This window comes from Lycorma delicatula, chromosome 2, assembly GCF_047948215.1.
Source record: "Lycorma delicatula isolate Av1 chromosome 2, ASM4794821v1, whole genome shotgun sequence".
In the NCBI taxonomy this organism is placed as follows: Eukaryota; Metazoa; Arthropoda; class Insecta; order Hemiptera; family Fulgoridae; genus Lycorma; species Lycorma delicatula.
In genome coordinates, this window is record NC_134456.1 from 73,370,148 (window position 1) to 73,385,829 (window position 15,682).

The window sequence follows — 15,682 nt, forward strand, 5'->3', positions numbered from 1 at the left end:
TATTTTACAGTATGTTCAGATTTTTTAGAAATTCCAGACACACTTGTTAAACAAAAGTAACAATTGGTTATGTGATCCTTTGGTTCACGTCAAATTATAGGTACACCAAATGGCAAACCCTTCCGTGTACCTTTCAGCCATCCTATTAAATATACAGAACAATTAGTGCATACTATATGAGGAGCCCACGTCTTATCCTGATCACCAATTTTACACTGAAAGTAAAAATGATATGCTTTTTTAATTAAAGGTGTAATGTTTTTTCTATTTGATTTTACGGTAAACTCACCGCATACATAACAAAAGACATCCAGATCATTTATGGTACACAATTTCAAAGCATTATGACACTGCACTGTTAACAAACTTAAGACAGCAATAAGACTGAACAAAATTAATTCATTCCTAAATCCAGTGCTTAATACAAACAATACAGCTATGTTTTCAGCTACATGTTTTGGCCTGCACAGATATGATTAATCTTGTCCATGAAGGCTCACTCTTCAGTATTAGATATGATATCATAATATGTGATATGTGATATGTGATTATGTGATATGATTTAATTCTTTGTCTAGTATTGTTTATTTATAGCTTACAAATTATGTTTAACAAAATAAAAAAATAAAAAATGAGTTTACAAAATACAATATATGAGCTTAAAATGCTAACTATACATTGAAAAATGAAAAAAATCCTTTAATTAAAATTTAAAAATTTTTTTCAAAAATGGGGGTTATGGAAAGATTCTGAATTCATATTCATTTTCAGCATCAAAAACAAATTAAAGTTGTGTATCGCATGTTAGGAAACAAAAATTATGTTTATCATGTAATTAAAACAGGATTACCAAAATTAAAAACAATATATATATGATCAAAGTTAAAAATGAAACAACAGTCATGCATGTGCACATACACTCACACACACACACACACTCTCTCTCTCTCTTACATGCGCGTGCACACACACACACACATACACAAGTATACAAACATACAATCACATTCATGTGAGTAAAAAATTAAAAAGTGTCCAATTAGAGACTTTTCTGCAAATAGGTAAAAAAGATATCTATCCAAACTAACCAATTAATCAGAAAATATGGTGGCTTGCAATAAGCTTTAGTTAAACCAATAAAGCTACTAAAACAGCTAGTCTAAAACTGACCAACAGTGCAGCCAAACTTCTATGTAATAATAATTTTCCAGTTACTTTTCCCTCCAGAAGAAATGTTATGTAACTATAATAATACTCTAATTGTGTATAAATAATCAACATTATAAAGTTTAAACAAACCTATATTTCTGGGTGATAAACTATACTTTAGTTTCTATTTTAGCTAGGTTAGAGGACTGATATATAATTCAAATTTCAAATATAAAAGTGCTAAAGTGTATTTGTACTCAATTCACATGCTGGAGGTAGCAAAATAAAAAATACATCAATATAATACTTATTGTTTTCAATTTTATATTCTTGCTTTAAGTTCATTGATTAGATTAAATATGTATTCTAACCTCTTACTTCTGTACATCTTATTCAGAGATGGTCTAAATCTATTTTTCTTAAATTATATTTTATTTTTATTATTATCTTTTATGACCACATAGGATCACTTTAGTCCACTATTCAAGTCTCTTCAATGGAACAGTTTAGGCCTTACAGTCCTCCCAGTATTTTTTCATATGTTTCAATCTTTGTGCCCTTTCTAGTATTGAAAATGTTTGTGTTGTGAGTTTTTTCTTGTGAATATGAAGTGAGTGTTTTTGTTCTTGATTTTCTTGTTTAATTTTATCTTATCTCTCATGTCTTCTGATGTAAGGCCACTTTCCTTCAGATCCTCTCCTATTCTGTGATCCATCTGCATCTGACTTGGTGTTTTTCAAGTTGAGATTGTACTAGCTGTTTACTAATAAGAATTTTTTATTGTAAGTGTACCAGGTTAATTTTTTATCTTTAGCTAGTTTGTTTCTTCTTGTTTGGATTGAGGTTTTTTCGTTTCAGTTGTTTGTTATTATTTCTTCGAGGTATTTAAATTGAGTTACTATTTTGATTTTATTACCACTTAACTTTTTACTATTTTATCACATTTTACTTTACAACTTTACTTTTTTTAATTGTGTTTTTGGACTTAATTTCTGTATTTTCAAATGATATTTTGAGGGCAATTTTATTTGTAGTGTTTTGAAGTCCTAATATCTGTGATTCAGCTTCTTTGATGTTGTTTGCTAGCAGTGCCTTAAAGTATTTTATTAGTGCATATAATAAATTGACCTAATGGAAGTGAATATTCTCTAGAAGTGTTTATGTACAGTTGGTAGAAGTAGTCTTCAGTAGTAGATCTATTATGTGTGTGTATAATTAAATACCTAACCTTGTGAAATAAGAAAAATATTGTAAATTATCTTTAGTTATATCACAGACATTTTTTTTTTTTTAAATGCATTTCATGAAAGTTTTTATTCTAATAGTAAAATAGAAGAGTTTTTTACATAACATATTTTTATACTATCATGATGATGATGAATGAAATTCAAACATAGATGAAGTATGTTCAAACAGGTGCATATTATACATCCAAACAGATGTATTAAAATATTTCTATATAAAAGATTTGTCTTTATTTTTTTAAATTCATTAATTAATTCATTTTTAATAATAAAAACAGAAGTAGGTAAATAGAAAATAATAAAAAAAAAAACTGTGTAAAGGTAAAATTTATACAATATAAATTGCTTTTTAACCAGAAATCAAAATTGCACTAAAAGAGAAAAAACAGAGTGAGTGAGAAGGATGGAGAAACTCATTCATGCACACAGTGCACAATAGTATTGCTAAAATATGTGGTACCTGCTGTGATGAGTTAGTTTGTCTATTCTGGATTCTGAATAACTAATTGTTAAAATTGTCTAGAAGACATAATTTTAAAAATCAAAGAAAAAATGACTTGAGTCATAGAGAAACTTGAATGAAATTCTTAGATAATCTGAACTAGTTCATTAACTTAACCTCCCAATCCACCGTTAGGCATTCTTCAGACAATGAAGATGAATGATTTGTAGCGTGTGTGAAAATGCCATACCTGACCGAGATTCGAATCCGGGACCTCCGGATAAAAGGCCAAGACGTTACAACTCGCACCACAGAGGCCGGCTAGTTTTTTAACTTAGCAAATATATAAAAATGAATGTTTGTTTGTTTGTCCTCTATGCATTCCTACACCACTCATCCGATTGCAATAAAACTTTGGTGAGTTGTGCGCATGCTCGTGAAGGTTTCTGGGTTAGTATGGACTCGCTAGGTGGCGCTGGGGTCAAGATATTTCATAAAATTATATTTGTAGTACCATTTGGTTCATATTAGAATATGTGTTACTTACATGGAAAGAAATACATCTGCAAAAAATGGACACGCTAGATGGCGCCTGGGGTTGATGTATTTATGGATCGATTTGGCTCATATTCAGATTATATATTAGTTATTTGAAAATAAACATTTTTGCAAAAACTGTACCCGCTAGGTGGCACCGGTGTCAACATATTTACAAAACAAGCAAACAAATATACAAACAGATTTACTTCTTCTATATGTATAAAAGACAATGTTCATATGTGTATCCACTATAGACTAAAAAACTACTGTACCGAATTTATTGGGAATTTTTGGGTTTTTGCAAAATGGTCCGTGTTGTCCGGAGAAGGTTTAAAGCTATTGAAATCCTCAATCTCACCAGTAGAAAGAAAATTAGGGGGTATTTCGAACAGATTACTATATTTAGAGAGTAGTTTTGAATTAAATCAGATAGGTAGTGCTGTTGTTTTGCCAGTTGGATTTATTTGCATTCTGACATAAAGTGAAATGTTACATTTTGTTAAGTTCCATAATGTTTAGTTTTCTAATGTTTTATTAGATTTTCAATTATGTTCATTTAAGGTATATTTACTCATATACTCAAATCTAGCAATAGCGAAGTATTGTCGGGTCCACTAGTGTAAAATAAATTGATGAATACAAAAAATTAACAATAATTGCATTGTTCATTGACTATTCAGTAATTATATGATAATCTTTTCAAAAAAAAAATGCAAATGTGTTCACAGGGAAACAACAATTCATTTGTAGCAGGAATATAGGGAATAAACATTTACAAAAAGTAGGTGAAAATGTATATTTATCCTATTGTCAGAATAAATATCCAGGGCTTACTAACATAATATATTGCAAATAAATAGTTTATTTTATTTTAAAACAAAAACTAATCGTATTTATTTTAATTAATGGGCATTATTATATTATACCTTTTATATTTTTACTTTTTGAAAATAAATTTTTATATTCAGCCATTCATTTTTCATAATCTAATTAACAAAATTCTGGTTCAGATTAAGCTAAAAATATAATTCAAGTTTCTTTGTATTCTATTTCCTATCCTGTAGTTTTAAGATATATGCCCAAAAAATATAAACGTAAACAAAAGATTTGTTAAATTTGTAAGTGGAATAAATAGTAAAGTCTGATTTACCTAGTTCTAAATCCAGAATAGGTAGATTAACCCATTGTAACAAGTAGCTCCATCTGCATCTACATTTCATTATTCTACTGTATGCAATAATGAAAAGGTATATAAACAAGTTTCTCCAGCTCTCATTCAGTAAAACTTCCAGTTTTCATTTAATATCAGTAAATAAACTGCCTAATAGAGTAATAAAACAGAACACAAGTGTGAGACATCTTTTGGTCCTTACAGAATTTTCGGTTATAATTTAACAAAAACTTTATTAATTGAGAGATTTATTTATTGCAAAATAAATTCAATGACTTTAAAATTAAAAAAAAAAAAAACAAAATTAAATACTAATAATTAAACTATATAATAGTAAAGTAATAATAACTAAAGTAAAAAAAGGAAGAAAGGTAAAGAAAGAATATACTGAGAATTTAAAAATCAATATGCTGTAGAACTCTCCAATTTCCAGGACACTATCAAATATTCCAGACATTGTATAACTTTTAGGTTGTAAGGAATATAGTTTACATTCTATATCAACTCTAAAATTGTCTTTATGATCTTTAGTGAATATGTCTTTTAATAGGTTTTAGTTGAATCCTCTTCCTTTTTCTACATCTGATCATCTTTTTCATCTCCTTTTAGTTTCTTTACTTCCTAATGTTTGTATACATCCTGATCTTGTTCTTATTCTTTCTTTTGCTTTTCTTTCTTTCAAGACAGTTTCAATGTAGGATATGCGCCAACCAAGATGATTTCCTTTTCTCATCAAATTATATAACCCTCCTATTCATCTCAGTTGTAAAATGATTGCTATTGTAATATTGAATTATTGTTATTATAATAATAATTTAATTACTTTACTCATATAGATTTTTGTATTTGTTGTCAAGACTAGTTTTGTTCTTCCTTTCACAGATAATCAGCTGTCAGATTGATGTTCCATGAGAAGGTAGAACAAAACTATTCTCAACAACAAGACTAATAATATAAATAAGTAAAGTAATTATTAAGTACATACATATTGTTAAAGTATGAACATATATTTTTTTTGTAATTTTATTTTATAAGATATACTTTGATTTATTTACAGATTGCCCTTATCATATTAAACTTCCTGTTATTTATAGCAGCATTATATGATGTGCTATTTTCAAGAAGATTAGGAGGGGATCCGACTACAGCTAGTAGGGATCCTGGTGGTGAAGATGCCACAACTTATAATAACCCTGGTTTTAGGGAGAAACGCTCTTCTCATCCTGGTAATTATATCATTGTGATAGTTGAATAAGAATTATTTTAAACTTTAACTTATTTACTACTTTACAGTCTATTCAGATTCTGTTTTTACTTATACTGAAATAATAAAAATTATGTTAATTAGAAATTGTATACTACATTTATCCTTAAAATCTCTTGTCTCATCTTCAGTTTATAAATACTGTTTGCACATCATTCAGAATATCTACTAATACATTTTCTTCACAATGATTCACTATTTAAATTTTAAGGTTGTGCTTAGAGTCAACATTTTGTAGGACATGGAAAACTCCTGCCACACTGAAGCAAATTACTCATTAATTTTGATTCCTGCTATCTAATGTTAATTTGTTTATATTATACAAGAATGGCTTAACAGATTTCAATAAAACATTCAGGATGAATTTACCTTAAATTACATCATATTAGGCTAAATAGAGGAGATTAAGGTACCCAATTTTACTGAGCAGGAATCTCAGCTATTACAATTATCATACAGGAAATGAAGAAATCATACAAGAACTAAGCCCAAAGGCAATAACCATCCATATAATGTAGTTTTTATTAAAAACTACATCGAGAAAGCAGTTGTTCCATAAGCTACTGCATTCTCAGCATTGTAAATAGAGGCAGTGTGATAGTTTGATATCATCAAACTAGTACTAGTTACCAGTGTACCAGTTTCATAAAAAAGGATGAGTGTATTTAAAGGGAGGGAACAATCAGCAACGCAGGAGCTGCAAGCAAATGGAAATAATATTACTGCTCAGGAAAGCCATCAGTGTTTACATTACCAATCGTTAGTGTAATGCTTCATTTTAAGGTTTGAAATTAATGTGGACAGTACTGTGATGAATGTATGAGTCTACTTTTGTAGGATTTACAGTATCACACATTTAGTAAATTGCCTATAAATAGTTAAATTACAAAAAAAAAATGTTATTATTGTCATGTGATTAATAAGTTGCATTAGTGATGTTCTAGTATTCAATTACTACCAGTGTTTTGAAACACTGACTTACTTTTATGGCTTCCTTGTTGAGGCAACTGGCCAGTTAGTAATGAATAATCATAACATCAGCTGTTACTGAGTTTCTTTTCTAGCAAGATTTTACTACAGATTCTACTTGTAAATTATATGTTTAAATGACAAACATTTGTAATACTATAACCAACCAATTCATCTTATTGTAGATGGAGGCAGAATGTAATTTAAACTTAGTAATGAGAGCACCAAACAGCAACATCTGAGAGTGTGAAGTTTATGAAGGTTACATGATGCAAATGCGACTGCCATGTTAGTTTATTAACATTTCTTAAGGCATTATTAATAACCATCAATGTTCTATTTATTTATTAGTGATTACAATATAATAAATGTTACTAATAAATTATTTACTCTGGACTGATTCACAATAAAAAATTATGCTGTCAGGAATGCTACTTTACAGATAAAAAACAAACAAACTGCATCAATATTTATCTGGATGGATCAAGAGAAACCATGATTAAAATTTCATCAAAGCAGTTTCACAAAATATAAAATTAATTATAAAATAAAAAAATAGAAATGTTAATTTGTTTATATTATACAAGAATGGCTGAACAGATTTCAATAAAACATTCAGAATGAATTTACCTTAAATTACAAAATTTAAAATACATGAAATAATAGTAAATTAAACATTTAAAAACACTAAATAAATAAAATAATTGCAAAATTAAAAACAATTCAGCAGGTGTTGATGAAAATCATTTAAACATTTATTATGTGTTTCTCTTCTGTAAAAAAGAGTGGTGTGTTGGTTTGTTAGTTTGCTGTATGTGCTCACATTTTCATTTTTTCTGAAGCGCTCAAATGATTTACACTTCTTGATATGAACAATTTATCTAAAATTATATTTGTGTTTTGGGGATAAAAAAGGAAAACATTCAAGTTAGAGCTATGTTAAAACATCACATCTCAAGAAACAACTAAAAATGTTCGGGATTTTGAAGCTTTTCGTTGTAAAAGTTTTTGTGTTAGTACCCTAAATTCATGAACGTTATTTAGTTACAGTTGGCAAAAACATTTTAAAAAATCATGTGTAATGAAACATAAACCATGTAACATTTTCACAGCGGGCTGTTGGCACACCATTTTTCCAGTAAATAATTAAAAGATGTGTTTAAATATTTTCAGAGAAAATTCAAGATTTTTGGTTTTTTTTTTTTTTTTTAATTATTGGCAGAATAAGTTTTTTAATCTAAAAGAAAATCTTCTAATTTTACTTTAAATAAATTGGTTGAAAGATCTTTTAAGTGAGTCAAGAATTTATTAAAAATGGCAAAAGAAAATCATAAGTTTTTCTTTAATAACATGTTTTACACAAAAACAGTTATGTTGTCTGGTTTGATAAAGGCAGACATATTAATGATACTTTTATTTTTTAAGAATAAGTGATTATTGTTTTAGCAAAGGTTGCAGATTCAATAATAACTATAAACACTTAATCAAATTTTTAATTTTACTAAATATCAATGTACACAATTCATTTTTATGAGTAAATAATAATCTGATAGTTTATTCTCATATCTTGAAAACTTAATTCTGATTTTTTAGAGAGCCCCAAGCAATATTTTTATTATATTTCAGATGGAAGTATAATTAGGTACAATAAATATTTAATAATGATGTCAATTTTAACATTTTATTAAGTTGCTTCAAAGAAAAGCAGCAATTTGATTTCATTGAAAATAAAATTATTTGATTGTCCTGTGAGAATTGTCATATAACAAATTCTTTGAGAATACTCTACAAGTTGTAATCTGATTTAAATCCTGAGTCTGTCAGTCAATTTTAATGAGTTATGCATTTTTATAAATATTTTAAAGACACACTTAGCAATGTCTTAATCAAAACTTTCATCTTTATTAGTAATAATGCAAGCTTATTTTTCTTATCTTTATTGACATTATTATGATTCTACTTTATACACCAATTTGTTTATGTTACAAAATTTATTTTATTATTAGTAACATAGTTCACAGTAGGTTGTTCCTCTCTTTTACTGATTACTGCTCTGTAAATTATATGTTTAAAATAAACATAAGTAAGTAAGAAGGACATTCAGTTTTTCTTTTTAAATTTCAATGATAACTGTCAAACTTGTACTATACAAAAGTAAAATATTATAAGTTTGATAGATTCATTAGTTTTACTGCTATCCTAATTTTGTTTTATTTCGCTTTAACACTTTCAGCGCCAGGCATATATGGCAGTGTTATTGCAGTAGCCCACGATAGATTTCCCTTTTTTTTCACCAGAACATGTGTATCAATGATATACACAGTCACAGTTTCACCCCAGGCTGTGTATCATATTGTCTCACATGTGTTGTCCAAATTGAGAAGGCTGTGTATCAATATTCTGCATGCTAGCAATGATTTGTGTGGGTTAATGTGTAGGTCTGGGCTGGAGTAAAAGTTTTATGCCTTTGGGTTGTAAGATTTAACACATTGGTAGTCCTGTCAGCTATACAAAATCAGCTGACTTTTTGAGTCCATGTGTTTAGCATTGCTAGTAAAATTTTGTGGTTATGATTGTTGTTTTGTAGCTTGTGTGTTGCTGTTAATGCAAATAATTGATAATGAATTCTCAAGACATTATGGACTTCTTAAATAATAATAGTGATAGTGACTTGAGATAATTTGCTGGTATTTCAGATTCTGATGACCCAATATTTGATATTAACAATGCTGAAAGTGAGCCTAGTGATTTAGAAAGTGTATGTGATGTTTTTGAACAGTTTGAACTTCCTGAGAGAGATGTTAGCAACTCTTTTAATTTTCAATCTAAAACCTCAAAATAATACACAGGAACCACAAAATATAATTCCAGCTGACCATCAACTTGTACAAATTAATAAAAGAGGAAGGTGTGTAATGTGTTATGCACATTTTGCTAAAATATTTGATTGAAATACTGCTGCTAAGAAGACACCGCAAGTTACTCTTAAGTGTTAATCTTGTGAGGAAAAATTTATGTGTATGCAGTGGTTTTTTAAAATCCATAAGTGTATAAAGAAGCAGTGAACTTCACATTGTAAATACCATTAATAATAGACTAAAGTAACACTTATACTTTAGAATAGTTAGGCCTATAGCATTTCTTAATAATTTGTATTTTTTTATAGCAGCAGTCTACTGCCAATTATAGTAGAAACAATAACTAATAAAGTAACTTCTAAAGCACTTTAGGGTAACTTATAATTTGTATTTTTCAGAGAATCTGTCGACTACCAATCATAAACAGTAAAAATAATAGTTTGAAGTAAAATACTGAATGTTACGTTTTGTTGATACGTCATGGTACATTGATAGGCCTATAATATTGCTTGTTATTTAATAATTTGTAATCCTAATAATTTGTTTTTCTTGAGAAGCAGTGAACTTTAGACTATAAACAGTGAAAGTAATAGAATAAAAAAACTTATAACTTTAGGATAGTTGGCCTTTGTCATTCGTTGTATCATTAATAAGTTGTATCAGTTTTGGTATTTTTACATTAGAGAAGAATATTAAACATAATTATATTGTAGAAACCAGTATACTTATGTTCTTAAATTTACAAGTACCCTACTATATTTGTGGACCATTTACCAATTTTTCTCCACAGACCACATGTATACATTTTATACACGCATTAAAACTGGACATAAATTGATTAAAATGTAGTTTTAAGTACATGAAACTACTTACATCAACATTGCTTATTTTTGAAAAAAATTTGCGTGGGCCCAGGGTCAATTTTTTAAGATTATGAGCTGGTCTGGTGAACTGGATCTCATTTGTATAATATGTATACACATGGTCCACATAAAAGTCTTACTGTGTATAATAACTATACACATGGCGCTGAAAGTGTTAAGTTTACACAGCATGAAGTGACATATTTACATTACAGTCAGTTTAAATAATTTATTTCAGGCCATGTTGAGAAAAATATTCTCATAAAATTTAATGGATTATTTTTTTCAATAACAAGTCATAACGTGACAAAACACATGCTATCAAAATTTGTATAAATCATATACTACAGTCTTTTGTGATATTTCAATATCAGCAATGTCTGATTTTACTAGATATAGAAAACATAACTTTATTAATATTATACTGTTGTAATTAATGTATGACAGGTAAATTTTTTTTTACAGACTTTTCAAATAAAAGTATGGTATTACTTTCAGCCACATGGTGGGAGTGGAAGGTGAAAATGAAATACCATTTACTTAAATTGGAATTTTCTTATATATATTTATAAGCCTATGTATAAAATATTGTGGCTCAAAAATCTCCAAAACTACTTTATCAATCAATCTCTTTCAAATTTAGATATGTAGTTGTCTATCTGAAGTTGTGCATGTGAAAATTTGATGAAAACTGGTTGAGTTGTTCTTAAGTTAAACTAAAAAAATTAATGTTGAAAAAATTTAAGCAGGTCAAGTTAGAAAGTGTTTGTTACAATGCTGCAAGTTGGGGAATTTGGAAAACTGACATTTCTTTATCTACAGTATCTATTGTTAACAATATTAAACCAAATTAAAAGAACATTAAATTATTAAAACCAAATTAAATTAATGAAAAGTTGGTTCATTTTGCACAGAACAGCGCAAGTTTTTTTCCAAATACGCAGTTAAAATTATTACTTTATGATTCACACTGTTAAGTAAAAGATATATTAACAAATTTATTTTACATATACATAGTTAATTTTGGTAAATTTGTAATAAATATTTTTAAAGAAGTGTACAGAATAGCAGCAGATGAATTATCAATAATTCATTAGCATTTTATAAGTTTTACTTCATAATCAGTAGTAATATAATGATATACTGATCGCCAAAGCACTGATTGGTGTACATCTGTAGTATATGTATATGTTGATGTTTTTCATCAGTATATTTTCATATTATTGGTATTTGCCTTAACACCTTTAGATCTGTATTTTACTGCAATTTATGTTTCCGTAGGTGATTGAACATCAAATGATAAAGTGCTGTAGTTTAAAAGAATATGTTTATCCTAATAGGGTTCAGAAGGACTGCCTTTGATCCAAGGGGCAGGGTCAAAGGCAGGTTATGTAGTTTCATTTCCTATGTTATTATTTCTTCCAAAAAATGGTAATTCAGCCTCCAGGAATTACCATTCAGATATTACTTCATAGGATGAATGAGGATGATATGTATGAATGTAAATGAAGTGTAGTCTTGTACAGTCTCAGTTCAACCATTCCTGAGATGTGTGGTTAACTAAAACCCAACCACCAAAGAACACACCGGTATCCACGATCTAGTATTCAAATTCATGTAAAAATAACTGGCTTTACTAGGACTTGAATGCTGGAACTCTTGACTTCCAAATCAGCTGATTTGGGAAGACATGTTCACCACTAGACTAATCCGGTGGGTCAAAATGTTATTGTTTCTAAGAACAATTAATAGTCATTGCTAGCTAATAGTTCTAAACACTCTGTAATTTCATGAAAAATTACTCATCCAAACTCTTATTTCACTAAACTTGTATTAATTCTGTAGTTGTTAATTTATTTTATACTTAGTATAGTTTTTTAAACAATTCGTTCTTATTAAACTTTTCTGTAATTTATTCATTTTAGGTGGGAATATATCAATGACTGATGCAAGCGGAAAACCATATGCTAGATCAGGTACAAATGGAAGTGTAGCCACATTATCCACAACTCTCTCCTCTAATGGATCAACTGTAGGCTCATCATTAACCAAAAGTCCATTGAGATCGAGTCTTAAAAAACCACGACAACCAACTAACAATAACGGTTTAGGTATTCAAAATCCTGGATTTAGTGGCAGTTCACCAACACCATCACGTAATGGTAGTATGAAAAAGGTTAGAATTCAAACACACAGTACAGCTGTCTGATAGTTTTACATATTTGTAAAATGATATTTTGTGAAATATTTTAATTTAAAGATCAAAACTTATTGATCTAATGCTACACATATTGTTATTATTGTTCTCATTATAAATATACTTACGTATGTTTATATACCTATGTATTTATATACTGACCAAAAAGATTGTTGATGCCAGAATTTTTAAGCTTCCATCTTGCTCAAAATAAAACAAAAGTGAAAAGTACAAACAAAATTGTTATTTTAATATCAATGATTAGTTTTCTTAAATTAATTTTCGTATCATAACTTCAATAAGACTTAATATAAAATAATAAGGAAGAGAAATTTTATTAATTTTTATTATTAATAATTTTCAAAATAAGATCTAATATTTATAAACAACACTTTTCCTTGAAAAAAACCATCTTTTAGTTTATTTACTTGAATCTAATATAAATTTAATCGTTTAAATTCTTCATTACTTCAAATACCATTTTGTTTTTGAGTATCAGGAATTGTTTTGAGTTCTTAAGTATAATATCTGATATTATGGTAGTTTATAATGGCTTCAGATTCCCTATTTAATATTTTATTAAATAAAAATAATTTATACATTTTACCACAGATTTATTATTTTGTTGAAATCATTAAACTGTAAGATTTTTTTATAAAAAGAAGTAAATAAATATCAATAGTTTTATCAAAGATTTTTTGTGCTGAACATTTTTTTAAGAACAACATACATTAAGCATTGTGTGATCTTAATAATTCAATTTTTAAGACAATAACTGTGCCTGATTATAGAAAATATCGATTTTTGAATAAAAAATAAATAAATTAGAGAAATAGTTTACTCTTAAAAAGTAATTCAGTTTTGTGATCCTCAATTTAGACAGAGATGAATTGGTCACCAAGACAGTTTCTGATGTGCCTTATTTTGATTACCTAATTTTATGCAGCTGCATTTACGATTGGCTTATAATTGGCACATCTCCCAAAATTACTGAAATAATTAATGAAAATAATTCTCCTGACCATTTTCTGATGTCAGTCCAACTTTGTGTCTAGGAACATCCTTTGAGACTTTGAATTTTTACAAGTGGATGTTGCATAACTTTTCTAGACAGTTCTAAACAGCAAATTACATAACCAGACTGCTGTGTAATTGGATTAATGATATTGTACTGTACAATACTTTGTTTGAGATGGTACTTTATTTACTTAAAAATAAAAATTATTTAAAAATATATGTGTGTGCGCGTGCACACATGTGTGTGTGTGTGTGTACTTACAAGTTCAGTAATTTTCTAATATTTTAAAATATGTTATATAACATGACTGAAGTATTCATACATAAATAATATATTTCTGTAATACTTCATAAAAATGACGTTATTGCTATACTGATAACACAGTACAGTTTCTGAACTACTACATAGTTGATTCCATTTATTTTAAAACTGAAAAGAAATGACATAGATTATGTGATTTTGTTAATCTTGTAGTTAATTTTGTAACTGTATATATTAGACTATACAATGGATGGGTACAAGTAAAATAAGATTATTGTTGTTATTTTATATTCTAACACAGATATTTACTTATCAACATAAAAATATATATATATATATATATATTACCATAAGCTTGCTTAAAATAGAAATTAAAAAAGGAAAAAGAAGAATTTATTAAACAGAATCAAATTGTGTACTGCATCAATAATAAAAATATTTATCTTTATATATCTTGTATATAGTTTTGTTATAATATATTCAATAATAAGAAAATGTATATATTAATTATATCAGTTTATTTGTATATTTTGGAAATAAATTATGATGAAGACTAATTATAAAATATTCCGTCCAAGAAAAAAATAAATAAAATAATAAACAACATAAATAGATTTATTATTATGTAATTATTTAATGTATTTTGTTTATTAGAATATTCGTGTAAAATAAAATAAAATAAAATTTATTTATATGCACTGTATTCTTTAAATTAATTGTTTATAAATGATCTGATATTATTTATTTTGATTCCATTAGAGTGATATTTGTTATTATAATAAGGTTTTAATTGTTTTATTGTTGTTATTATAAAGAAGTATTTCACTATGAAGAGAATGAAAGCTTAAGCATTACTAGAAAAAAAAAATAAATAGATTACTATTAGTACTAGGAACATTAATTTTATTTTGGAATTAATTAATATTTTTGTACTAATAGTTACATAAATTCAGTTATTATTTCTATGAATTCATAAATGTTACTAATCCTCCTACTGTCTGTTCTCTGGATTTCCAAGTTATTCTTTTCAACACATTAATTACCAAGCAAAGTGTATTTTTAAGCATTTCCATTTAATTATCTGATTTTTTCTCTTTTTAAACTCAATGATTTATGTATTTTTACCTTATGTAAATATATACTATAATAGTATATTTTATATAGTAAAAAGAGTGACAAACATTTGTGTAACATGAGTTACAGGAATGATTTCTTTGTTACCAGCCATTTGTCATTGTAAATCACGTAATGAATTAAATTGTATATAAAAAAACCAGTTTGTCAGATCAAAAACTATATTTTGTTTGATTTGAAAATATTAAATTAAATCTACTAATAAAACTTTTTATATTATTATTTTATGATAACAATTATTTTCATAAATAAATTAAAACATTCTAATTATAAAAAAAAAAATTATTTTATTAAATAAAACTTTTCATTCTTACTTTTTCAAAATAAAATAAACAAATTTTATTTCATCATTTAAAAAAAAAAAAAAAAAAATTAAAAAATACTGGCTAAATTAGCAAATAATATCTGTGAAGTTATTGATTTTAAATTATGTACAATACATCAGAATGAGATAAAAAATATGAGTTGATTGATATATGAGTTGCAAATGAATGTTGATCTTAACTTGTTAGTTTACATAACCTACACACAGATTCAAGCATGCCTCAGAAATTTACTTTACGGCAGCAATA

General features: G+C 27.2%; 1 protein-coding gene across 1 annotated transcript in view; it reads left to right on the forward strand.

The window, feature by feature from the left end:
• LOC142318903 (uncharacterized) overlaps positions 1 to 14,541 on the forward strand; it is a 479,132-nt gene extending 464,591 nt beyond the window's left edge. The window contains exons 6-7 of the mRNA XM_075355553.1: positions 5,604 to 5,772; positions 12,426 to 14,541. Of these exons, the coding sequence (XP_075211668.1) occupies positions 5,604 to 5,772; positions 12,426 to 12,709 (453 nt within the window). The 3' untranslated portion in view covers positions 12,710 to 14,541. The remainder of the gene's footprint in view (positions 1 to 5,603; positions 5,773 to 12,425) is intronic.
• The last annotated feature ends 1,141 nt before the right edge of the window (positions 14,542 to 15,682 follow it).